We start from the raw sequence: 26,522 nt of genomic DNA on the forward strand, positions 1-26,522 counted from the left end.
TCTTTGTCGCTTGCGAATAAACTTTTCACGTAAGCAAATTATGCATTCGCGCTCGGGAAATAAAAAAAAGGGGTTTATGTCACACGCAGAGAAGACAAGGTTGTCTAGATCTATTTTGTTTTCTGTTTTATAAATTTCTTACAGTCCAGATTCTATATTGATATTGGCTATTTAACATTAACGGAATATGTGGTAAAATTTATGTGAGATTGATAGATAAAAAATAAAAGATATACAGATATTCATAAAAATGTATTCTAAATGTCTCAAATAGCAGTTAAGTCTTCTTAGAATTAGAAAAAAAGATGTGTCTTTAGGAGATATTTATAAGACTATTATAGAATACAAGTATTTTTTTATCTTATCGAAAATCGTACACACACACACACACACACACACACACATATATATATATATATATATATATATACACACACACACACATATATATATATATATATATATATATATATATATATATATATATATATACATACATATATATATATATAGATATATATATATATATATATATATATATATATATATATATATATATATATATATATATATATATATATATATATATATATACTGTATACATACACACAACAGCAACAAATACATCCGTTCCTAGTCCACTGTATATATATATATATATATATATATATATATATATATATATATATATATATATATATATATATATATATATATATATATATTTAATCGATTATAAATATCCATCAAGTAACAAATTGATTTCGTAGATTTTCGAAAAAAGTTATTATTATTATTATTATTATTATTATTATTATTATTATTATTATTATTATTATTATTTAAGTAGTATACCCTCCTTAAGGCAAGTTCTGTTAAACACAAAGGCTGTCTCAGTAGCATTTATTTTGTATTATCTTCTCAATAGCTCTGATTATCTTCTCTCAATTACTGCATTCCTCCAGTAATTGGGTAAAGGTCATTCTTCATGATGGGTAAACAAATTCTAGGTAAGTCACGAATCAAGGTTCTAATACAAAGTTTACTAGTCGGGTAAAAAAGACAGTAAGCACCTATGTGTTTTGAGAGGTTTGCCTCCCCTGGAGGCTGGAATGGCTTAGACGATACTGCAACGTCCTTAAGTAATGCAATTATGCCTCATGGGGGGAGGTGGCAAATTTACATTGGCTGCCTCCGGCACCATGTGATCGAGGCGGCGAATTCTCATTGGCCAAGATGCTTGCCGAGAGCAGCAGAGTCTCAGTCAGACTGCCGTTCCACTCATTCATTGGCGATGAGTCGCCATCTTGCTCTAGGATGGCTGGGCTCCGATTGGTGGAAGCACTCGTCGAGAGGGTATCCATGCTAGGAAGGCTGTTTGAGCGCTGATCAGAGATGTCTTGATTGATGGAATAAGTTGTTAGTATGTTGTTTCTATGGCTGGAGGGGAAAAGGAACATTTCTTGAGTGGTATTAAGTGATGGTTTCTCCAGCTGTATGAGGAGAGCTTCAAGTAGTCTAAGTTTCTTGCTGTCTGGGGCACAGCTAATGATCTTAGTATTATTGATGATCTCCTCACACTTAATGTTGCTGTTGTGAATCTAGAAGGCATGTGCTCTGATTGCACTTTGCTAGTGGTCATCCCGATGTAACATCCAGGAATAGACCACATTGGACTGTCTAAGGAAGTCCTGAATTGTCGGGGCTGAATTGTTTCTCATGATGAGGGGCCTCGTCTTAGCAGTTTGATAGTAGATGGTGAGTTTGACCTCGGTTTTCTCATATACTGAGGCGACATGGCTCTTGGTGATGTCCTTCATAGCTTTTTCATCCTTTTGGTAAAGGTTGACGTGGGTGGTGGTGTTCTCAATCGGTTGTTCACTCTGGTATCAAGTGACCATGGCTAACTTGATCTCACAGGTTACTTGTTTGTTGGAATAGCCATTGTTCACAAGGACCTGGGTTATGCAGTCGAGTTCTTGATGAGTGCCAGCTCAAGAGGAGCAATGAGAGAGGGCCCTGCGGATGTAGGATTTGATGGTAGAGGCCTTGTACATGGCAGGGCATTCACTGTCTCCATTCAGGTATAAGCTGAGTTTGATAGGCTTAGTATAGACACCGGTGTCGAATCTGGTATGGTTAGAAGATGTGAGGACATCCAAGAAGGGCAGCTGTCCGTTGTTGCTGTGTTCCACAGTAAACCTAAGGGAACTGCACTCCTTATACATCCTGCAGAGAGTCTCGATGTCCTAAAACTGAAGAAACCATGACGAAGGTTTCGTCTATATACCTCATGTACACCTCAGGTCGACGTATCCATGAGAAAACGCTCTCCTCGACAACTCCCATATAGAAGTTGGCAAAGAGCATATCAAGTTGAGAGCCCGTTGCCACACCATTTTTCTTTATGTACGTGTGGCCTCTATGGGTGGTAAAAATGGCCGTTCTGGTACATATATCAAGGAGGGATGTTCAAAGTGGGTGTAGAAGGGTCCCTTTCGACTTTCTCCAAGATCAGGTCGACCGTCTCTCCAACAAGAACCATAGTATAAAGGGATTCCACATACAGAGAAGTGATGGTGCCATTGCTTGGGTATCCTTTCAGCTTACTGAGAAACTCAGCAGACGAGGTGATGCTGTACTCATCTGGGACATAAGGGGTAGAGGCCATTTAGTCTCTTTGCCAGATGGTAGGTGGGTGTCAGACATTGGCTGATGATTCGTCAAAGTGGGTTGCTGTTATTGTGAGTTTTCACATTGCCATACAGGTATCCAGGGCCAAAATCTCCAGTGATGGTCTGGAATTAGACAGTGTTTGTAGATGAGAACACCGAGGTCAAGCTCACCATCTACTATGAGACTGCTAAGACAAGGTCTCATCGGGAGAAATAATCCAGTCCAGCCGATACAGGACTTCCTTAAACAGTCCAATGTGGTCTATTCCTACTTATGCCATGTTCCAGAATGCTCTCAACTTTACATAGGGATGACCAGTATGCGTTTGTCTAAGAGAAGGTTCTGCCACGTCCAGCAAGGCGCAATAAAAGCACATGCCCTCCAGATTCACAACAGCAACATTAAGCACGATAAAGAATACTAAGATCCTCCCTTCCAATGGGAAGACATTCTGGACAATGCCTCCATATCATATCCCGAACCTTACAACTTGATGTTGTGGGGTTGTGTTAATAATAGAGGTTTTCTCCAGCACAAGGTCTCTGGAATGGTAGCTATAGTTTTGAAACTGTGTAAAGGATCCATACATTTTCCAGAATGTTTTAGCAAATTATCTTTAAATTTACATATTTATTGTTTTTGAAGTATTTTGATGTTTTTTTTTTTTAGATTTCTTTGAATTTTCGTTGGTATGGGTACACTGCCATTAAATAAAGATAATTTCTTTGTATATTATATGCCCTGACAAAAGCTAATAGTTATTGGCTGAAACAGCTGTCGGCAAGAATTGAATAAATGGAACAGCACAAGACCGAATTTAGTTTTTTCTTCAAAATTCTATCCTTGAAAATAAGAAAAGATACAGAAAACTAGAAAGTTGTTGCCTTAAAATAGTTGATGGCACAAATGCTTTAGCGTTTAATGAAGCAGATGTTTGAGGCCTTTGTCCTCCAGGGGACTAGTGACGGCTGAAGATAAACACAAGGACAAACAGCAAATGCAGGGCTTCTAGTCCACTGCAGGACAGAGACCTCAGAAATATATATATATATATATATATATATATATATATATATATATATATATATATATATATATATATATATATATATATATATATATATATATACTGTATATATATATATATATATATATATATATATATATATATATATATATATATATATATATATATATATATATATATATGTGTGTGTGTGTGTGTGTGTATGTGTGATTTATTACACGCAATGTTTATATGTGACATATCTGTTTTTGACGTTGTTAATAGTTTATAGGACATATCTGGTTTGACGCTGTTACTGTTTTAGAATGATATATTGTTAATTTATTCTCATCATTTATTTTTTTCCTTAATTCCTTTCCTCACTGGGCTATTTTTCCCTCTGGAGCCCTTGGCTTATAGCATCTTGTTTTTTCAACTAGGGTTGTAGCTTGGCTAATAATAATAATAATAATAATAATAATGATAATAATAATAATAATAATAATAATAATAATGAGAAAAAGTTGTTTTTTATCGTTTCCAAAATTCAACAACGGAAAATAATTCCAATTTGACATACTTTGCTGTTCTCTACTTATTTTTGTGTAACGAACTTTTTTTAAATATTTTAAAATTCCTATTCCAAGTATTATTGTACTGATATTTTCAAAATTAAATAAGTCTTAATTTAAGGATAAAAAACAATTGTACTAATGTGCTTTAATGAAAAAATCAATATATCTTTAGTTAAATATATCAATACATTCAAGAAAATAGATTGTTTTGTATGAAACGTATTCCTGGTTACAAGACCGAAACCTCTGTCCAACGAAAGACGCTCAGATTGTTTTCGATGAGAACGACCCCAAATAATGTTGACATTAGTATTGTTCATTTAGGTTTTAGGGCACAAAGGTTACAATATGGCAGTGTATTTGTGTTGTTTTCGTCAGCTGTGTGGATCGTCTCCTCATGCCAGTGTACCAGTGAGAACCACGCCGACAATAATTCTTGATACTGGTTATATGGGTAAGATAAAGAGGAGATATTAAAATTTTTTACAACATAACGGTAGGGTATACTTCAGATCACCTAACTGAGACCCTAGTTCATTGACCGTGCTAGTGGTAGGTTATTCGCGTGTTGCCGAAATCTAAATAAGGTCAGGCAAATTTTTGCCGACGAATATTAGGAAATTCTATAATCTCACATTATTTTAATTTAGGAAGTTGCAACGACGACTAGATTGAGTAGATGGACACCCAAGTAGCCTAGGTATTATTATAGAAAAACACGGAAAAAGCTTTACTAATTGAGGAAGGCAGTGTTATATAGAAAAACTTACGTTTTCTTCGAAAATTACTTTTATTTCTTTAATTCGAAAATTACTTTTATTTCTGTTACAAATTTATAGTTGATACTATATACCCTAGTATGTCCTATGGTAATAATAGGGGCCACCCAATGACAACCTAGGTTTGGGTGGGGAAAATTTACTGACAAATCAATAAATATTGGTGAAACTAACTTTTTCTTCTCCATACATCAATCTCTGAGATGCATAATAAGTCCACGAAAATTACACAAAACATTGGCATTGCTCCCCTGAAATATTTATTAAACTCTTGTTTCTTCATCATCATCATCTCCTCTTATGGCTATTGAAGAAAAGGGCCTCAGTTAGATTTCGCCAGTCGCCTCTATCTTGAGCTTTTAATTCAATACTTCTCCATTCATCATCTCCTATTTCTCTCTTTATAGTCCTCTTTTGTTCACATTTTACAAACCACACATACCTGCTCCTGTCTGTACATTTGTACATACCCTGTTGCCCAATAACAACATTGTACTTCCTGTGCATTAGCCCTCCTCTCACTTTCTTTCTACCAGGGGATTTATTCCTGTTCATTTGTTTGTATGTAGCTCCTCCTCCTACCTTCCCCTACCATAAGACAAAGTTTACGTACCATATTATGGGATGTTTGTATGCTTGTGTGTGACATAAGCAGTTTTATGACACATGCCCTGTTTTCTTAGAAGGACTGCTCAGTTCTTTTGTACTTCCGTTACTGTTGGGTGTGTTATGGAACGTGATGTAACGAAGCATAATGGGTGCCATTATAGTCATGTGGATGCTATAGCAAAGTTTCACGGTGACTTATGGTACACATAATGTAGTAAACACCTTTTTAAAATCTCATTGTGCTATCCCTCAAATTTTTAAGTGTCATAAGTGCAATTCTGAGTTATATTTTGTTGAAGACCAACACATCATTTAATGTAACTCGACTGTGAAGATTGCTAAGACGAAAAAAGACACGTAAGTGTCAATCATGAGGTAAGGAATTATTTGTTATTTACTTTTTGAGTTTGTAACCTGGGTAGGGGTGTCCGAGGGCTTGTCCCTGACTAGGTCTGCGACCTGGGAAGTGTAGTCTGATGTCTTGGCCCCCAGCTTGTTCTGTGACCTGGGAAGGGAGGTCCGGAGAGCTTGGCCCCGTGCTAGGTCTTGGACTTGGTTTCGTATGTGACCTAGGATGGGGGATCCAACTCTGTGACTTGGGAATTACTAGGTTAGGTTGGGTGGGTTTGTTAGGTTCTGTGACCTTTTACAAATCCAGAAAGTGTTAAATAATAAAAAAAATTTCCCGTTTTTGGCAACCCAAAGTCCCAGGTTCCCAACTGTGTCCGTCGGGAAGTGGGTGGGTATAACTGGAGAATGGTTTATTTGTGGTGGAAATAAATGTCAAGTTCATTGAAATCACAATATTTACTGTAGGAAAAGTTGTTTTTTCTCTTGGAAATATATTGTAATTCTGTGTTGTTCTATAATTTTACCATAGCCTGGGGACTGTCTGTCTTTTAATTGGCATATGTTTACAATTTCACCAGAGAATGCTTAACAATATTAATCTCCCCAGAGTAGGCTTAATAAAATTACTGTAATTTTCCCAGTATAGGATTAATAGGATTGATATCCCCAGAGTAGTCTTAACTGCTATTTGATAGATTAACTGGCTAATTGCAAGTAGTCCTACTCAGGATTTGAGAACTAGAACCCCAGACTAGCCCATGATCATAGCTCTCTACTTAGATTTTGTCATTATCAGTGAATGAGGGAATACATTGTAATAGGTTTAAGTAGCAAATGGCTTGATCATGGCTAAATCTTACCCCACCTAGAGGTTTAACACAAATTACCCCATCCTCATCATGCTGCCATTAACCATAACTTCATCTACAATGCCATGTCTTATGGGAAGTTTTCACTGTTTATGTAGTTTTTACATAAAAATATTCTTTATAGATGGTGGAAATTCAGGGCTCTTTCTGAAGCTGTAAATAGATACGGAGGCTCAGTATAAAATGTAGGGCTCATCAATAGACAAAGTAGGAAATTTATACTAACCTGTGCAGTTTTAACAGCACTTTTCTTTTCAATTATTTGAAGAATTCACAGTAAAATAAAGAAAGGGTTGTTATCATTAGATAAAAGATTAAACTTTAGATTAACCTCGACACATTTTCCCTATAGGCATTCTTGAAGAACACGGTTTTCTCTAGGCTTTCTTGCAGCTATAAATTTTTTCTGAACTTATTAATTTGGTTGCTGTAGTATCACAGTCATTACATCTCTTCAAAAACATCTTAAATAGAGAAACAGAATACATAAAATGATGTTTACAGAATATTTTTTCCTACATGGATACAAGCCTTTGTCTTGGGTTAGAGTTCTCTTGCTTGAGGGTACACTCAGGCACACTGTTCTATCTAGTTTCTCTTTCTCTTGTTTTGTTGAAATTTTTATTGTTTATTTAGGAAATATTCATTTTAAAGTTGTCACTATTCTTAAAATATTTTATTTTTCCTTGTTTCCTTTCCTCACTGAGCTATTTTCCCTGTTGGGGCCCCTGGGCTTATAGCATCCTGCTTTTCCAACTAGGGTTGTAGCTTAGCATTTAATAATAATAATAATAATAAAAGCAATATGATTTCAGCGAAGCTGGAAACTCATCAGTTAGGATTATATTGGGATGTTGGTAGTTATGGGCAGGTAGTGGGGAAAGAGGCCCCCCCCTCCCCAACTCACTGAGAAGCCACTTTGACTTCAGCTGCCTAGTAGTACAGATGCTCTCAGTTAACAAACTTGGCTCATCAATTTTTTTCTCTTTGCAGATTGCTTTGTTGTTGTGTGCCTGTTCATAGAGTAACTATGAATAGGTATGCGGTCTTGCACAGGAATTTTCAAATGACATTGCGGGACTTTCATGAGTAAACCGAATGTGGATCCCCATTCTTTAAGTCCTACTTGCATGGTGCATGACTGTATTAGTCTTCTGCATGTGAGGAGTGGTTGGGAAGAGGTCAGCCTTCAGTGGCAGGGGTTTAGTAAGAAGAGGAAAAGAAAACAAGCAACATTCTTCCCCTTCAGGGTCTACCATAAAAGTGAAGAAATCTGCTGGTTCTCTTCTTTCTCCTCTTGGAACTGGTTTCTGATCCTTTTCTGTCACCCTCCTTCAGTTGGAATGCAAAGAAGGAAGACAGTGTTATTTCAACCCTGGGGCAAGCCCAGAGTGAGATACCAGTATCCACTTCGCCTAGTGGAGGGGATATCTCTTTTCCTCTGACTCACTCCGACAAGATGTTGTGACTGTCCTTTAGAGCCAAAAGGTATTCCTTCCTGATGGAGACTTCTGCCGGCCTTAGCTGTATCTAAAGTAAAGTGTCCTCCAGTGGAGCCTGTCCTATCTGTTGCACCTGCAGAGGAAATCTATGGCCCTTCCCATTCATGTTTGCTTTGTCCTGCATGGATAACTGACCAGCTATCCTCATCTTTAGAGGCACTATCAGTTTCAAGGAAGCAATTATGTCCAACTTCTCTTCCCAACCCCTTACTAGTTACACCTTAGCTGGATAGATCATCTCCTTTCTTAGACTGCTTTTACAGGACGAAGAGGGGAGTCTCCAACAGGACAAGAATGTTGCTGCCTCATCTAGGTTCTTCGTTCTCCTTCCGTCAGAAATATTATGTAATCAGAGGAAGATACTCTTCACTGCAAAGGAAAGAAGTCTTCCTAAGAGGAAACCAGAATCTCTTCACAAATGCGCTGATTCTCATGAGCACTGTCTGACTGGATTTCTCTCGCCTCTGTTTGGGCTTGCACACTCTTTGGAATACATGCACTTGCCATCTAGCCCATACTCTTCAGTACTTGCTCCTCGTTGCTCAAACTTTCCTGTTTGTTTGTGCTTGCACGTCCATTCTTGTGCGCCACCTAAATGTAGATCAATCTTCTGTTCGTCCATGCCCTCTGGTGAGAGAGCGCCCGCCTATTTGCATGCAAGTATGCTTTTTAGATCGCGCTCCTTGTTGAGAAGGCATCTGATGGGTTGTTAAAAGAACACCACTGTGTTGACCTAAGTCTTAAGTCAAGCTATGTAAACTGGCAAAGCAGATGAATTTCTGGATGGCATTCCTTGCTGGGGAGTTGTTGGGCAGTCACACTTAGTTGTCACAGGAGGGCTTTAATGTTAGAGTGGTCCCTCCAACCCAGCTTAATGGAGAGGCTTCTGGTTTCGGGGATTTCTTTTAGGATTGTCCGGTTCGCCATACGGCTAAACAGGAAGCGCCCTAGGTTTTCTCCCCTTATCCAGCCCCATGATCTGAGTTCGAAGTAGCCTTCCAACAAACATAGAGGGTTACGTTCTTTCTGTTTAACCTGGTTTGTTGATTAATGTACCGTGTAAAATTACACCGGAAATCAGGTTGATTCGAGTGGCTTCCAGATGACCTAATGCCGAATGGTTTCCTGTTCTGCTTTGTCGATGTCCCGAAGGAACTCTCTTGGCTCTCAGTCTCCCAGGAAAAGTGGACCATCCTGTATGATGGATATTATAGAAGGAATTCTCAAGTCAGATCAGTTCTAGACTAGATTGCAGAATTCCACTTCTAGGTTCAGGGAACCTCCTCTCAGTAGCAACCATCAAAGCTGCTGCTCAGACTTGAGCATGGTCTTTCAATGAAGTTGCTTATACTTGTGTGGGCTTCTGACAGTCGTCCAGTTCTCAGTACCTCATCTGAGCTTTTGAGAAGCCCTCAGTCACTCTAACTTTTAAGACTGTCTCTGCTGACTTATAATCAATGAAGTTAAGGGAAGTGACAGAACCCCCTGTCTTAAACTCTCACTCTGAGGGTTGTAGGATCTTCTTAATCTAGTGCCAGGGCACATGGGCAAACTCTGATCCTGCCGGAGCACGACTCCAGGGTTGAACCCTTCTCCATCCTATCTCTACGTGAAGTGTAGAGTGGCACCAAGAGAAGAGACTTTTGTGATCCATGGGGCCTCTGCAGTGCTATCTGAAATGCTATTTTTCCTTGTTATACAAACTTGAGCCTTTCAATTATACTTCCCTCCTCAACCACCTTTCTCACTCCTGAGCCAAAAGTTCATAAGTGACTAGACTTTGACAGGTAAGGGGATGGGGCTCCTCATTCTCTCTTACATGTCACTTAACTGCTTATTAATTGACCCTCTCACACTTAAATCATATTCCTTACCTAAAGGACTCAGGTTTATATAGCTAGAAAAGTACAAATTACTTAAAAATTTGTGATATCCCACAAACAAGTGACAGAGATAAATACGATTAGAGATCGCTTCCCCTAAGGGAAGCTGTTGTCATAAGACAAGGTCCCCACTATGTTTTTCTCCTTCAGACAGCCTGTATAAACACTAGAAAGACACTAAGGTATGCAGGAAGTATAGTGATCATTCACCACAAAACATTAATCCTTTGAGTCTTTCCTCAAGATCATCCCAGTATGTGAGTGTGAAGCTTCCTTACTTTATTTTAAATTGAAGCTTTGTAAGTTGAATTAAAATTACTCAAATTTAATAAGTAGAATCTTCCACACTACATAAATTAAATTATTGTTACATTATTCTCAAGAGGAAAGTGGGTATGGAAATTCGTTGCAGTTTTATTGATTTACTGAAACTCAACGTTATTGTGCAGAATTAAAATTACACTTGTGCAAATACTGTACGAAAGTATCACTATGAAAATTGGAGTAATGTTCCCGGAGACTTTCTTGATAATGATCTTGATGAACAGACGAGCTGCTAGTGCCCTTCACAGACAATAAGGGCTCCTGCGAGGCCGGTTCTTTTGGATGGTTCCCCTCTGGAATCACAGGCTAGAGGGCGCTCATATCCCTCTGACATCTTGGGCTAGAATGTACTCGTTTCCCTCCAGCATCTCGAGATGGAGGGGCCTCGTTCCCTCTGGCATCTTGGGCTAGAGGGCATCCATGGGTACAGCGTGCTTGAAGTTGGATATGTCAGTGAGAGCAGCAGGAGGGAGCCTGACCCCAAAGTGGGTGGTGGGTCAGATCAGAGGTGCACTTGACCTTCATACTTTTACATATTAACAGGAAGAGAGCAAGTCCTTGCTCTCACCTCTTTTATACCGCAGGTGGGTACCATCAATCAAAATTGTGGCCCATTCGTGATCGTGCGTCATCGCTCCCAGCGGCCTTAAGTCACGAGAAAAGAATTCGGCTCTCGCATTTTAGCCAAAGTTGTTTTGTCGTCTCGTACTGCCAACACGTTCAAGTTCCTTGTACTGTACATGGGAGCTTACGTTAACAAAAATTATGTCAACATCCTAGTTCAAGCTCGTTCTCTCTTGTCTCTCTAAAACAAATTTATATGTTAACAAATTCAACCTATTTCTTTTGTGTCTCTCTCTCTTGATTAATGACTTAAAACTATGAAACAACTCATTATTGATATCTACTAAATAACTCATTAAGGATATCTTAAGAATTGACACATTTCCTGACAACTACCACTGACCGGCAGGCCATTTAAGGACTTGGTAGTCTGTAGGTCTTCCTGAAGTGAATGAGCGAGCCCTTCAGGGGCACAAGATTCTGTTTTGTTGCCAAGGGGAGCATAGGAACAAAGGAAACTTCTGGGTCTGCTAAGCAAGACTTAGATCTAGAAGAATCCCCAAAGTATCATCCAGGTATGGTTCTGAGACTGGAAAGGAGTTTGAGACCTCATCGTACTTCCCCAGACTACTTCCCTCTGTCAAGAGGGGAAGAGTCTCGGGAGACAATCGATCTGGACTCGGTCCCCTCTCCAGAAGAGGCAGAAGAGACACTGTCTGCGTTGGCTTTCCTGAGAGCCTTGGTCATCATTTTCTCCATACTTTAGAGATTAAACAACTCTTACACATTCTCGTCCTTACCTTTTTTCTCCACTCTTACCTTTCCTCTCATCATTCCTTTCACCTTTCTTTTCATCCTTTTTATGCTTCCAGGCTAGTACAGTGGTAACGTGTTTGCCTAGCATTCGCATGGCAAGAGATCGATCCCCGCCCAGGACCGTGAGTTGAAGCTGTTTACTGGGGAGGCCTCTGCTGTGGTAGGGCACCACAATGGGGGATTGGGCTTGCCCGGCTGACGTTCTGGTGAGCATCTATTCTGATGGAACCGGAACTGAAACCAGTCACCTTTAACCTGTAATACCTTTAGCTTCTTTTTCACTATTAATAATACTTCCTTCCTTATTAACACTTCCTTAGACTTCTTTCATTTCCAATTCATTATCCTGAGCACTTAAATGTTTAAGTTCCTATTAAATGTGTCAGATTTGTATGCTATTAAAGGTGTCAGATTTGTATGGTAAGGAAATATACAAATTATTTAAAAATATTGTGATGTTTAGGAAATTTAGATTGCTTAGCTATAGTATTGAGTGAATCTTATTATTTTTTCAGGCCATGAAGTTGTCATTGTAAAGAATGGAATTCGTATCTGTGGAACTGGAGGAGCCCTGGGTAACATTCCCATATTACAGAACAAAGCTTACTTCGAAGTGAAACTCCAGCAGTCAGGTTTGTTTAGCAAGACAATGTTCTTCGGTCATTTTTAATTATGTTAATACAGTACAGAATCGATTTATTTGAATGTGCTGTGCTGTTGTTATATGTGTGAGACACTCTCTCTCTCTCTCTCTCTCTCTCTCTCTCTCTCTCTCTCTCTCTCTCTCTCTCTCTCTCTCTCTCTCTCTCTAAAAGAGATTGTCTTGCTTACATTATGATTATAGTATAAATATGGTAATGGCTGGATTAAGCATTTAGGCTAACCATAAGAATGAATACCTATTTGGGGTGAGAAACAGGAGTGTTACAGATCAAACTGACTACTCTATCACTAGGAAATGTAATTAAATCAAATCTAAGAGGAGAATGAAGTTCTGTGAGCTATGAAGTAAATATTTGTAGAAATCATGAAACAGCATTTACTTTTTCTGTAAGTCGGATGAAGGCTGTAGAATCTGAGATAATTTATAAAGGAACTGCCTGATGATTGTGCGAATATACCATACTTATGTTTTCTTTATGTCAAGAAATAGAAGTCAGAGAAGCTCCCAATCAATGACTTACTTTGCATGACTGAATATCTATCAACTCTTTGTGTCACTTTTGATTGCAAAATTTTGTTTCACAACACTTGAAAACTACTGTAAAGTATATCGCATATTGCTGTCAGAATTTTTCTTCTACCATTATTGGAACAAGGTTCTCTTGTGAGGATGTCTTAAGCCCTGTGGGATTATTATTTTCCAGACAAAGCCCTCATTTTTCTGTTTTGTCCATTAATATGATATGATTGTCATTGAAAAATATATCATTTGGCCATTTTGTGTAAGCTTGAATTCAACGAGCAACTTGGAGCGCATTTGTAGCTTCACACTAAGAATGGCAGAATATTTTTGAAGATCACTAGTAACCACTTTCTGCATTGTAACAGAACTTCCATTAGAAAGGTCTATATAAAAGCATGAGTGATGGTGAGAAACTAAGCCCTTCTGCCACGCATTAATGTAGGAATAGCCTAAAACCCTACAATGGGACTGTCGATTGAGTGTATTTGCTTGAACAGTGTTCTTACCTGAAAAAACCGTGCACTACTGCCTCGCATCTTCTTCTGACAAGAGTGAGCCTGCTTGAGAAAGGTTTGAGAATGGGGCCCTTTGTAAATTTATGCATAATTGGCATATATCACTACCAAGTACTGTACTCATATCAAACCCTTTGGAAAACTAGCAAAGAAGAGCTGCTGGCATTCCCAGTAGCTTGAGCTGGAGGTACAATCCGTCTGTTGATCACATTCACTAGACTGAAGGAAATTTGGGTGAGCTTCTCATCCATTCTCTTCTACATTTTTGAATGATAGGAGAGAAGTACTCACAACGGAGTTCGTCATGCAACTACAGCACTTGGGTAGATCGCCCCATACTGTATTCCTGTTATCACCTAAACCAAAGGTATGGAAGCTCTGATTGTAAACAAGTAAACTTCATGAACTATAGGAGCGATCACTGGGAAGCAGCCATGTGGAACTAACCTCATAGAGAGGGGAAGAGTCTGAAGGCATTGTCTTTTTCTATTTAGAAGGCATTGTAGAGTCCTAAAGAACCTTATTAACTATGTTTTAATCTGCAGACCAAAACAACAGGCATTCTCTTGTAGGAGGGTAAAAGGTGGCAATTGCTAAGACCTGTGGGTAGACGAGTGCCGATTGAAAGTACTCAAAAGACTAGCTGAACACCTGGGGAATGGTAATCAGTCCCAAGCACCAGGCTTTGAATTGTCAGCTACTTTCCTCAAAAAAGAAAAAATGGAGCAAACCTCCTGCAGGATTGAGGAAATGGATCACAGGGTACATGTCTTTCAAGCTACAAGGTGGAGTTGTCATCATTCTTATGACAGACCGTACACAGTTAGCCGTGGCCGGTCTGAATTGGATGTGAAGTAGCCGACTGGACCTGTCAGTCTATGGATTCTTTCTCAGTGCTTGCTAAAGATTTGATGGGGTTTTCAGAATATAGTAGGTGCTATATCCGTAAGGGCCTGGGCAATTAGCAGAAGCTGACTGGTGGAAAAGAAGTACTGTTTGCATCGTCTTCCACTGTTATGCTCCTGATATCGTCCCCTTCATGAGAACCAGAATGCAGCTCTTGTACCAAAGAATTCCACAAGTGACTCAACTATCTGGACTCCCTTGTCTGGAAAATTGGAAGGCAATCATATTCCTTTTCTCTTGGTTTCGAAGGGTCCATGTGACATCTGAATGATGCATCAAGAAGGTTTTGTTATTGGCATTTGGTCAGATCAAATAAGTGTACTGTACTTCCTTGTACTTGGGCTTTTACCAGCCATGCGTCATAGTGCAGTGCATGGTGGTGCAATCAAACCTCAATGTAACTTGGAGGCTGGCCATGGAAATAGATTCCATGATGGAAAACTCCGATATGGGGACATCGTGTCCTCGTTCCATCCGGGTCCCTACCGGCAGTGTGGATTCTTCTGGTTTGATCAATTGGGGAAGGTGTCTGCAAAAAGCCCTCGCAGAGGTAATGTCCAAGTGTTGAGCAGTTATGCCAGATTGGTCATCCTGTGCTTCATTGATTCCTTTTTCCTATTCTTTTATGGTAGGAGAGAGTGAATTTGAGTGCGAAGAGGTGTGACATTTAAGATCTGGTGAGTGCGTGACACTTGAGAAAGTACTTGCAATCAGAAGGTAGTGTGCCAAAAGGTGACTGGGCTTGTGCGCGAATAGACAGGAGCGCACAGGCATGTGAATGCTCTAAGTTAGATGAATTAGTGCAAATACACAGACGTCCCCTAGGCTATTAGTCTTATGAATGAGAGCGCTAGCGCAAACAGGTGAGGTGCCGTTTCGGTAGCAGAGCTATCTCATGAGCATGTGAGATGGTGCAAGATTGAGCTTGAGTGGATGAGATGGCACTTCTGTAAATGTACATGATCTTGAGCATTTGAGTTGGCCTTTCCATAGGTGTGCACGATAGCCAACAGCTGAAGTGAAAGGAGCTTGTGATCAGATGGGGGAGCACTCAGTTGGAGATTAAAATTGTAAACAGGTGAGATATGGGCTCCCATAGGAGCACTCAAGTAAAAACAGATAAGTAAGAGAGTGTGACCACATTGTAAACAGGTGAGATATGGGCTCCCATAGGAGCACTCATGTAAAAACAGAGTGTGACCACATATATGCATGTTAATGCTTAGTAGTGCTCTAATGGGCACGCAGTTTGGTGAGGTGGAGGTCCTATAAGAACACGTAATTGCAAGTAGATGAAATGATGCTGCCATAGGAGTGCATGATTCAAACAGATGAGGTGGTACTCCCACAGAAGCCTACAAGCTTATAGCAGCATATCAATGTGTAACAACGCTAATGACCTAGAGCAAAGTATTGCATGAACTCACCGTGTCTCTTCCTCTCCCTATATGTAACTCCTATTGTTTGGGAAGGACTAATCGTCCAATGGGGGAAAACATTTTGCCCCTTTTTCTTCTGACTGACAATGGGAATTAAGTCCGATGAATGCATGGGTAAGGTATCGGTGCTAAGACACCCGATGAACTATTGAGGCTGTCCTCAGATAGAAACCGCACCCCTAAAACGGTCTTCTTGCTCGCCTTAGCTTAGGCCAAATGGGTTAGTGAATGGCATAGTCTCTCCTATAAGGTACAGTAGTTCAGATATGAAGGAATGATTTTAAGTTCTCTTTTCTATTGATGGTGAGCAACAACATTTCATTCCTAAGTTATAATGACATTGCTGTCACTACTACACACTAGCGAAGGAATAAATATCAATAGAAATGCTGTTAACAGGAACAAAAGTGTACTGTATATCGCCACGTAACAGGAACTTATAGTTAGCTATAGTTATCGGAAAAGCTGCAAAACCTTTCGTCTTCCTTAAATACCCTCATTCACAACGAACTGCTAACCATAAACTAGTAGAAAAAAATTACATCAGCCAGTTAAAAGTGTAGGGAATAGGACTTCGGTATACTGGCCGAGGAGCATCCTAGGACTTCCCAGACACCCACCAGTAACTATCAACACCTCGTTATAAATCTTAAAAGCCAGTTTCATCAAACCTGAAATCATAAGACTATTAAAGGATGAGGCTTTGTATTCGTGTAGGAACAACTATATATATTTTTTTTTATTTAGAAATTCCTTAAACAAGAATTAGTAGCACCCTATTGGAGGATGACCACCACCTTGCTACATGGCACTGTTTGCTGAAAGTGGTGTTAAGGCTTCTCTGTATTGCTTTCTAGCTTCTCTATCATAAATATTTCCCTTTGTCTCTTCTGATTTCCTTAACACCCCTTTTGATTTGCATCCCTTGTGAACAAATCATTCATTCCAGTCCTATGAATCTATATTAAAAATTAATCCAAAAAATTTTAATTGGCAAAAATGATGTAATGACTTAATCAGTCCCCTATTTCCTAATAATTAAGTATACCGTATTCCTTTGAATGAAAACTTTGAAATACAAGAGGAAATGAGTGAAGAATTTACATCCCTATTGGGATTCTGTAATGATTGTGGACTTCATCAGTTATTTAATCACTTTGCAGTTGTGTACTACTTAGAAAGGATAATATTTTTGTTAATTTCCTTTCATGTTTTAAGGCTTTCTAGGGAAATTGTATCTAAAAATTTTCAATATTAAACTTACCCGATAATCATGTAGCTGTCAACTCTGTTGCCCGACAGAATTCTATGGAGGGATACGCCAGCTATCACAATACTAGAAGGGGGTGTTCTTACCAGCGCCACCTGTGGCCAGGTACTCAAGTACTTCTTGTTGACACCTCCTCAATTATTCCTCTGTCGTGCTTCTGACAAGACGTTCTGGGATACGCTTATGTTCTTGGAGTATTTTCACGACTTTGGTGAAGTATTTCTCTTTGATTTCGGCTGTCGCTTTACTGGAAACTTCTATTTTAGCTTAGTTAGCTTTTGGAATTAATTTGATTATTTTTGGTGACGAAGAGAATATGAACTCTCGTTCACCTTTCAATGGCCGACCCTTCCCTTAGACGGAAGTGTTGGTGTCTAAGAGAGTATAGACTCTCTTTCTTAATTTTGCTTAACAAAAGTTATAGATTTATTTTATATCTCTCCGCCTCTTATAGGCCTCTTCGATTAACTTCCTTTTATTATAAACTTATTAAAATTAATTTTTATATTTGTTTATATTCGACCTTCCTAATAGTAGGCGGTCTTTTCTTGGTACCGAAGTTAATTATCGTGAGCCCGTCATTTCGGTTTTACCTGTTAACATATTATGCTATTTTAAGGTCTTTGAAAGAATTTCTTTGATAGTCTCGTACTTTTTCAAAGTTGAACTAACGTTTTGTTTGTCTCGGCAGTTGTTGACGTTCAGAACGTTTCAACTTGCACTCTATCGTTACGATAGAGAAAGAATGTTCACGGTTTCACATTGCAGTAAGAGTAACCGTGTCTAGCGTTTTGTTCATTCTTTCTTAACTTAATGGTTTTGATCCTAATAAGGAACTTTTCGTTTTGGGAAATATTTCAGTTTTTTCCTTTAACAATAATATGTTTTAACGATATTTATGATTGGGCTCTTCTCTCAGGTTCTTAGTCAAGAGAGAGAGAGAGAGAGAGATAGAGACGGAGGGAGAAAGAGGATAAACGTTTCCCTCAAGCCTGCCAGGCGTACGAGTAACGTCGTTATCGTTTTGCTCTTATCCCTAGTCTCTTTAGGGGAAGAAACTAAACGTTTCTAGAGTGATCTAGTGTTTAGTCTCTTTCCAGCCACTGAATTTTCTTTCATTTGTTTTTTTCTGTTACATTGTAATTCTGTTTTCGCAATTACTAACTTTTGAGAAGGATAGAATTGCGTGTTTCAGGTACAAACCACTTAAAGTTTCGAGTTCAGTGAAATAAGTGCAAACAGAAATCAAAGTGATAAGTGATTAGCGCAAAGTATGTCAGTGTTATGCGTGAGGGTACTTTTGTGCGCGCCAGTCGTCCTCCCAGTCCGGGACCTCTTGCAAGCTCCCAAGCCCAGGGGAGAAGCAATGTCGAAGGGCATAAGGGTTCGGCAGGCCTTGATCGGCGCACAGAAGTATCCTCGGTGGTTGTGGGCGTGTCTTACCGAGACCGTCACTCCCACCCGCAGACGATTGAGCCCTTATTTTGCTCGTCTGCAGAAGATTTAGAGGAGAAAATAAAGGCAGAGTTACGCTGGTCTCAGGTCTCAAGACCTCTTAAACGTAAAGTCCAGACCTATGCCAGACGTACGAAGTAAAGTTCAACAACCCGGCTGCTCCCGTTCAGCCTGTGCTGCACCCGCCTGCACTCGCTGCACCCAGTCGCAACACCATCTGCCAGGCGTACGATGTTGTGGACTCTACTACAGTCCATGCAAGCACAGCTTTCGGACTTGATGCGTGAGTGTCGTGCTGAGAGTGTTGCACCTCCTGCACCTGTGGTGCACCAACCTCCTGCACCCGTTCAGCCTGTGCTGCACCCGCCTGCACTCGCTGCACCCAGTCGCAACACCATCTGCCAGGCGTACGATGTTGTGGACTCTACTACAGTCCATGCAAGCACAGCTTTCGGACTTGATGCGTGAGTGTCGTGCTGAGAGTGTTGCACCTCCTGCACCTGTGGTGCACCAACCTCCTGCACCCGTTCAGCCTGTGCTGCACCCGCCTGCACCAGTGGTGCACCAACCTCCTGCACCCGTTCAGCCTGTGCTGCACCCGCCTGCACCGGTGGTGCACCAACCTCCTGCACCCGTTCATGCACCGGTGGTGCACCAACCTCCTGCACCCGTTCAGCCTGTGCTGCACCCGCCTGCACTCGCTGCACCCAGTCGCAGCTCCATCTGCCAGGCGTACGATGTTGAACCACTTTCGGAGTTTGCTGTTCACAGTGTTGTTCAGCCTCAGCCTTCTTTAAGGCAACCCTTGCTTTGGGATCAGGAGAGTTACACTCTTCCTCCTCCTCCCCTTGCTGCTTCTCCAGTGGTGCAACTCTCGGTTGGGGTACAACAACCTCTCCCCTCCGTGAGTCTGTCTGCTCAACCAGCGCTGCACCGAGTTCAACCCTCATCAAGGCAGCCTCAACCTTCTCATGCTCCACTCATCTCTCAGGAACAGGAACGGACTACTCCGCCTCCGTCCTCCGCTTAGCTGGTTCAATCCTTGGGTGCAACTCTTGCTAGGAGTCAACCTCCTTCACCCTTGCACCTGCCTTCTGCTCCGTCTGTTGTTCAGCCTATGCAGTCTGAACCTCAGGTTTTCCCTCAAGTTGAGGAAACCTCTGTTGTTGTTCCAGCTCGTTCTGACTCTGCTGTTCAGCATACCATGGTTCAACCCCATGCAAGCATGCATTAAGCACTCTAGCACTGGTCATGGAATTTCTGAGAAATGTTAAACGCCATGCACACGCTCTGCTTTCCTTTCAGCAGGCTCTGCTTACAGCAGGCTCTACTTCCTACATGCTCAGCATTCAGCATGCTCTGCATTCAGCATGCTCTGCATACAACATGCTCTGCATACAGCATGCTCTGCATTCAGCATGCTCTGCATACAGCATACTCTGCATACATCATGCTCTGCATACCTTACCGCATGCTTCTCAACACATCTTGGGTTGTTGCCAACTCACTAGACTGTCAAGCAGTTTCATAACGTTGCCTTCTAGTCTGCTGCTTTGCACCAGTGAACCCTCACTCAGAGAACTTAGCTTTTCTAGGATAAGGTCCCTGTAGATGAGAAAGTTCTTTTCTCCCTCCTTCTGATATTCCCTTGAGGACTCTGTCATTTGGAGGGAGCCTTTAGCTGCATAACCTCTTATGGACTTTTATTTAAGCATAACATGCTTACAGGGAAGGTAATGGTTACACTTCAGCCGCTAATCCCGTCTGTTACCACACCTGCTCCCATAGACCTTGAGCTGTGTTGCATGACATGCAGTCCAAGCTTAGTCCTTGTTAGAGGATTTTTTGTTTACGGAGTCAATGTGTCACGGGGAAGACGTTCAACAACCAACAGAAGGGACTTGTTGTGACGCAGTGGGCAACCTCAGCAACCCGTTAAGGAGTTGTCTGTACGACCCAGACAGTCTAGACAGATTCGGGTTGTCACTGTACTTCCTCGCTTGCCCATGATTGACAGTTTACAGACTGTGCAGCAGTATCATAATCTTGTGTCCGGCTCCGTCAGACGACTGGCTTTTAAGAGCTCCCTCAAGTCGTCGCTGTCTGGAGATTTTCAAATGGACTATGGATCTGACCAAGGAACTGGGCCTCCTGGTCAATTTTGAGGAGTCTCAGCTCGTTCCATCCCAGACCATTGTCTCCTTGGGTATGGATCTTCAGAGTCGAGCTTTTCGGACTTGTCCGTCGGCCCCAAGGATCTTCCAAGCCCTAGAATGCATCCAGAGCATGCTGAGAAGGAACCGATGCTTAGTCAGGCAGTGGATGAGTCTAACAGGGACACTTTCATCGCTGGCCCTGTTCATCGAGTTAGGGAGACTCCACCTCCGCCCCCTTCAGTATCATCTAGCTGCTCACTGGATAAAGGACAGGACGCTAGAGACGGGCTCAGTTCCTGTTTCCGAAGAGATGAGGTCTACTCTAACGTGGTGGAAGAACAGCATTCTTCTCAAGGAAGGTCTACCATTGGCTGTTCAGTCCTCCGACCACCGTCTCTTCTCGGACGCATCGGACACGGGCTGGGGTGCGACACTGGACGGACAGGAATGCTCGGGAACATGGAATCAGGAGCAAAGGACACTTCACATCTATTGCAAGGAGTTGTTGGCAGTTCATTTGGCCTTGATAAACTTCAAGTCCCTCCACCTTAACAAGGTGGTGGAGGTGAACTCCGACTACACCACAGCCTTGGCTTACATCTCCAAGCAGGGAGGGACTCATTCGAGGAAGTTGTTCGAGATCGCAAGGGACCTCCTCATTTGGTCAAAAGATCGAAAGCTCACGCTGGTAACGAGGCTCATTCAGGGCGATATGAATGTCATGGCAGATCGCCTCAGCCGGAAGGGTCAGGTCTTCCCCACAGAGTGGACCCTTCACAAGAATGTTTGCAGCAGACTTTGGGCCCTGTGGGATCAGCCAACCATAGATCTATTCGCTACCTCGATGACCAAGAGGCTCCTCTTGTATGGTTCTCCGATTCCAGACCCAGCAGCAGTTCGCGTGGATGCCTTTCTGCTGGATTGGTCCCATCTCAACCTGTATGCATTCCCGCCGTTCAAGATTGTCAACAGGGTACTTCAGAAGTTCGCCTCTCACAAAGGGACACGGCTGACGTTGGTTGCTCCCCTCTGACCCGCGAGAGAATGTTTCACTGAGGTACTGCAATGGCTGGTCGACGTTCCCAGGACTCTTCCTCCTAGAGTGGACCTTCTGCGTCAACCTCACGTAAAGAAGGTACTCCCAACCTCCACGCTCTTCGTCTGACTGCCTTCAGACTATCGAAAGACTCTCAAGAGCTAGAGGCTTTTCGAAGGAGGCAGCCAGAGCGATTGCCAGAGCAAGGACGACATCCACTCTCAGAGTCTATCAGTCTTTATGGGAAGTCTTCCGAAGCTGGTGCAAGGCCAATGCAGTTTTCCTCAACCAGTACCAATGTAACCCAGATTGCTGACTTCCTGTTACATCTAAGGAACGTAAGCTCCCTATCAGCTCCTACGATCAAGGGTTACAGAAGTTTGTTGGCAGCGGTTTTCCGCCACAGAGGCTTGGATCTTTCCTCCAACAAAGATCTACAGGACCTCTTAGGTCTTTTGAGACCTCAAAGGAACGTCGGTTGTCCACTCCAGGCTGGAATCTAGACGTGGTCCTAAGGTTCCTAATGTCATCAGGATTTGAACCGCTCCAATCAGCCTCTTTTAAGGACCTCACATTAAAAAACTCTTTTCCTCGTGTGCTTAGCAACAGGTAAAAGAGTAAGTGAGATCCACGCCTTCAGCAGGAACATAGGTTTCACATCTGAAACGGCTACATGTTCCTTGCGGCTCGGTTTTTTTGGCTAAAACGAGCTTCCTTCCCGTCCTTGCCCTAAGTCGTTCGAGATCCCAAGCCTGTCCAACATGGTGGGGAACGAACTAGAGAGAGTACTTTGCCCTGTTAGAGCTCTTAAGTACTATTTTAGAAGGTCAAAACCATTACGAGGACAATCAGAAGCCTTATGGTGTGCTATCAAGAAGCCTTCTCTACCAATGTCTAAGAACTCAGTTTCTTACTACATCAGGCTTCTGATTAGAGAAGCAAATTCTCATCTGAAGGAAGAAGACCTTGCTTTGCTGAAGGTAAGGACACATGAAGTGAGAGCTGTGGCTACTTCAGTGGCCTTCAAACAGAACCGTTCTCTGCAGAGTGTTATGGATGCAACCTATTGGAGAAGCAAGTCAGTGTTCGCATCATTCTATCTCAAAGATGTCCAGTCTCTTTACGAGTACTGCTACACCCTGGGTCCATTCGTAGCAACGAATGCAGTAGTAGGCGAGGGCTCAGCCACTACATTCCCATAATTCCATAACTTTTTAACCTTTCTCTTGAATACTTTTTATGGGTTGTTCGGTCGGCTAAGAAGCCTTCCACATCCTTTTTGATTTGGCGGGTGGTCAATTCTTTCTTGAGAAGCGCCGAGGTTAAAGGTTGTGATGAGGTCCTTTAGTATGGGTTGCAGCCCTGTATACTTTAGCACCTTTGGGTTGATTCAGCCTCCAAGAGGAACGCTGCGCTCAGTAAGGAAGACGAACTTAAAAAAGAGACAGAGTAACGGTTCAATTCGACTTCCTTACCAGGTACTTATTATTTCATTGTTATTTGAGATAACTGTTATATGAAATATGGGATACTTAGCTATCCTTTAATCTTGTACACTGGTTTTCACCCACCCCCCTGGGTGTGAATCAGCTACATGATTATCGGGTAAGTTTAATATTGAAAAATGTTATTTTCATTAGTAAAATAAATTTTTGAATATACTTACCCGATAATCATGATTTAATTGACCCTCCCTTCCTCCCCATAGAGAACCAGTGGGACCGAGGAATAATTGAGGAGGTGTCAACAAGAAGTACTTGAGTACCTGGCCACAGGTGGCGCTGGTAAGAACACCCCCTTCTAGTATTGTGATAGCTGGCGTATCCCTCCATAGAATTCTGTCGGGCAACAGAGTTGACAGCTACATGATTATCGGGTAAGTATATTCAAAAATTTATTTTACTAATGAAAATAACATTTCAGTGGAATATTTAATTTATACTATTTGACCCATTATAACATACTTTACAAGTGGTAAAACGAGGAGTAAAGCATGTCATGCTTTTTAACTTGGTTACTTTTTCTTTCACTTAGGTATTTGGGGTGTTGGTATTGCAACGAGAAATACCAATCTAAACAAGGTTCCGTTGGGAGAGGATGCACATTCCTGGGTCTTATGCTCTGATGGTAGTGTTCGACACAATGGAGAGGAAAAATACAAAATCCCTAACATTCCACAGGAAGGAGATATATTGGTGAGTTATCAAGAAAATTACTGAACTATGTTCTTTTTATTGTGCTATATAATTTTTCAAAATTAAAGAAACTTGCAAACTACAGATATGCGTTGGATATAACTAACTAGAAAGTCAATTTCTATTGGTTGAGGTGTTATTGAGCACCTTACAATGAAGTAACCCCCTGCCCTTTACAATCACTACCTGATCCCCCTTTGAAGTGTGTGAAATATTTAGAGGTTACCATAGTATCATTGTACTCGGTTGTTGTCATACCAGATTCATCAGTTATTTTTCATATTTTTATTTTCGCTGATTTCTAGCTATGATTTTTCATGTACAGTACTGGTATGTTTGATAAATACATACATACATATACCAAGGCACTTCCCCCAATTTTGGGGGGTAGCCGACATCAACAAATGAAACAGAAAGTTTTGAAAATAAGATATATAAAATATATATATAAATTAAATTTCTGTGATACAGGTATATAAAACCTTAGGTGGCTTCACCAGTGATAGGGGTGACTAAATAAGGTATTTTCCATTGACTTTAAAATTAGAAATTATATATATGTCTTCCATAGTTGTTAAGCCAAGGTTTTGGGCAGTATACAAAGTGAATAAACTACTGTAGGTGGAAGTGGATCCTCATTTGTAATACAGCATGTTAATTGATGAGGATTAACATATTCTTTATTTGTTCGGTGTACCGAGTGTGTCTTCAACAGATGTAATGCTTTCTTATTAGAAGTTAGTTGAATCTAAAACAAAAAATGCAGATACCAAACAAAGTAATAAAGGAAAAATTTTAATTTCATGGGAGATTTAATCTTTGTTACTCAAAGTAAGTGGGCCATCTTTTGCAGTTGAGGTCTTGGAAGGGAGTTTCTCTTCGATCCTCTATTCCACTAACAGCCAAGTTTTAGTTTACTTCTGGAAGGAAAAACTCTACTCATTTTCAGCAGTGAAAGGCTATTGCTCAGCTTTAAGTCAGATTATTAGGCTGAAAAGAGTTGATGTTTCTGTGCTGTCGAGCTTTAGTGCTCATGCAAATTTTTTAGTAGGGCCATCCTCCTTTAGAAGTGAGACCACCCCCTTGGAATGTTGTCGAAGTGTGGCGTTCTCCGAAGGTGACACCTGATGAACTATTGAGGCTGTCCTCAGATAGAAACCGCACCCCTAAAACGGTCTTCTTGCTCGCCTTAGCTTAGGCCAAATGGGTTAGTGAATGGCATAGTCTCTCCTATAAGGTCCCCCATTCCAAGGGTGTGGGACAGATCTCGTTCTCCTTCATTCATGAGTTTGTGCCAAACATAGGATCCATCAATTCCTGGTCCAAGATTTTATTGTTTCAGATCATGAGCCTACTTGTGTGTGCAGTGAGGGTGATGCAGCACTACCTCAACAACAGACTCATGCAATCCGACCACACCTGCAACACCCTTTGTTGGCAAGGGGATGGTGAAAGAAAAGGTGACCAGAAATGCGGTTTTTTTATGGCTAAGAGAGGTCATTAGCTGGACACCTTCGCCACCCTTACTTTCCTCCCCAGGAAGATCTTGAGTTAGAGCATGCGATCTCAAAGGTTAAGTACAATCCTGACCTTTGAGACGAATCTCTTTGTAATGCAGGTAATACAGGCAAGGTGTGGAATTGTCAGACAATGTATAATGCTCATTATCTGAGGGAATCAACCCTGAGGTCTCTAGACACTTCTTCCTAGAGCCTGTAGTAGCTGCATAGCAGGTGGTATAGCTACCTCAGCTCCTCTTATAGGACCATTAGTATGTGATCGAGGGCAGAGGTTATGTATAAGTTTGGGATGATGGAAGGAAAGAAATGCTGGTCTTTCCTCTCCTTTCAGTCTTCCCCTCTTTTTGGGTACAGCACCGTAAACTTTGCCAGCTGGACTTGATTTGGAAACGGGTAAGCCCCATTTAGCCTGCATCTGTTCTATAGTATATGATAGAAGCATCATTCGCCACACCGTAACCAGGCAAACCAATTGCTACATTTTGCCACAGGGCTTAACTAACCAGAGTTGCAGAGTTTTCTTGATTGGAACCAGACAAACCCAGTAGAATATGCCTTAGTTTCAACACAGAGATTTTCTGCTCAAAGTCCTTTGTTGCATGGGCCGTCGACCCGTTGGTATAGTCACACCAAGGACGAGTCTCCTATGTAAAGGACAAGGTCTTGTATTTGTGCCGGAACAAATGACAAATTTGAAGTAATTCATATATTTCCTAACCATACAAACCTGAGTCTTTTACTCATACTTTCTCGCCATCACGAAACCCTTAGGAATCCTAGCAGCAATCAAAGTGTCTGCTCAGTAAGCAAGAAGTTGAGGGGCCAGTTTCCCCACTCCAGTTCCCACTTCACGTCATAAAATTTTAACTGTCGTATTTCAACTTCGCTGT

General features: G+C 41.2%; 1 protein-coding gene across 1 annotated transcript in view; it reads left to right on the plus strand.

Moving 5' to 3' along the window:
- The first annotated feature begins 4,546 nt into the window (after positions 1-4,546).
- LOC137623039 (SPRY domain-containing protein 7) overlaps positions 4,547-26,522 on the plus strand; it is a 31,313-nt gene continuing 9,337 nt past the window's right edge. Inside the window, exons 1-3 of the mRNA XM_068353671.1 lie at positions 4,547-4,711; positions 12,470-12,586; positions 23,952-24,112. Of these exons, the coding sequence (XP_068209772.1) occupies positions 4,606-4,711; positions 12,470-12,586; positions 23,952-24,112 (384 nt within the window). The 5' untranslated portion in view covers positions 4,547-4,605. The remainder of the gene's footprint in view (positions 4,712-12,469; positions 12,587-23,951; positions 24,113-26,522) is intronic.

Source organism: Palaemon carinicauda, chromosome 30 (genome assembly GCF_036898095.1).
Source record: "Palaemon carinicauda isolate YSFRI2023 chromosome 30, ASM3689809v2, whole genome shotgun sequence".
Classification (NCBI taxonomy): domain Eukaryota; kingdom Metazoa; phylum Arthropoda; class Malacostraca; order Decapoda; family Palaemonidae; genus Palaemon; species Palaemon carinicauda.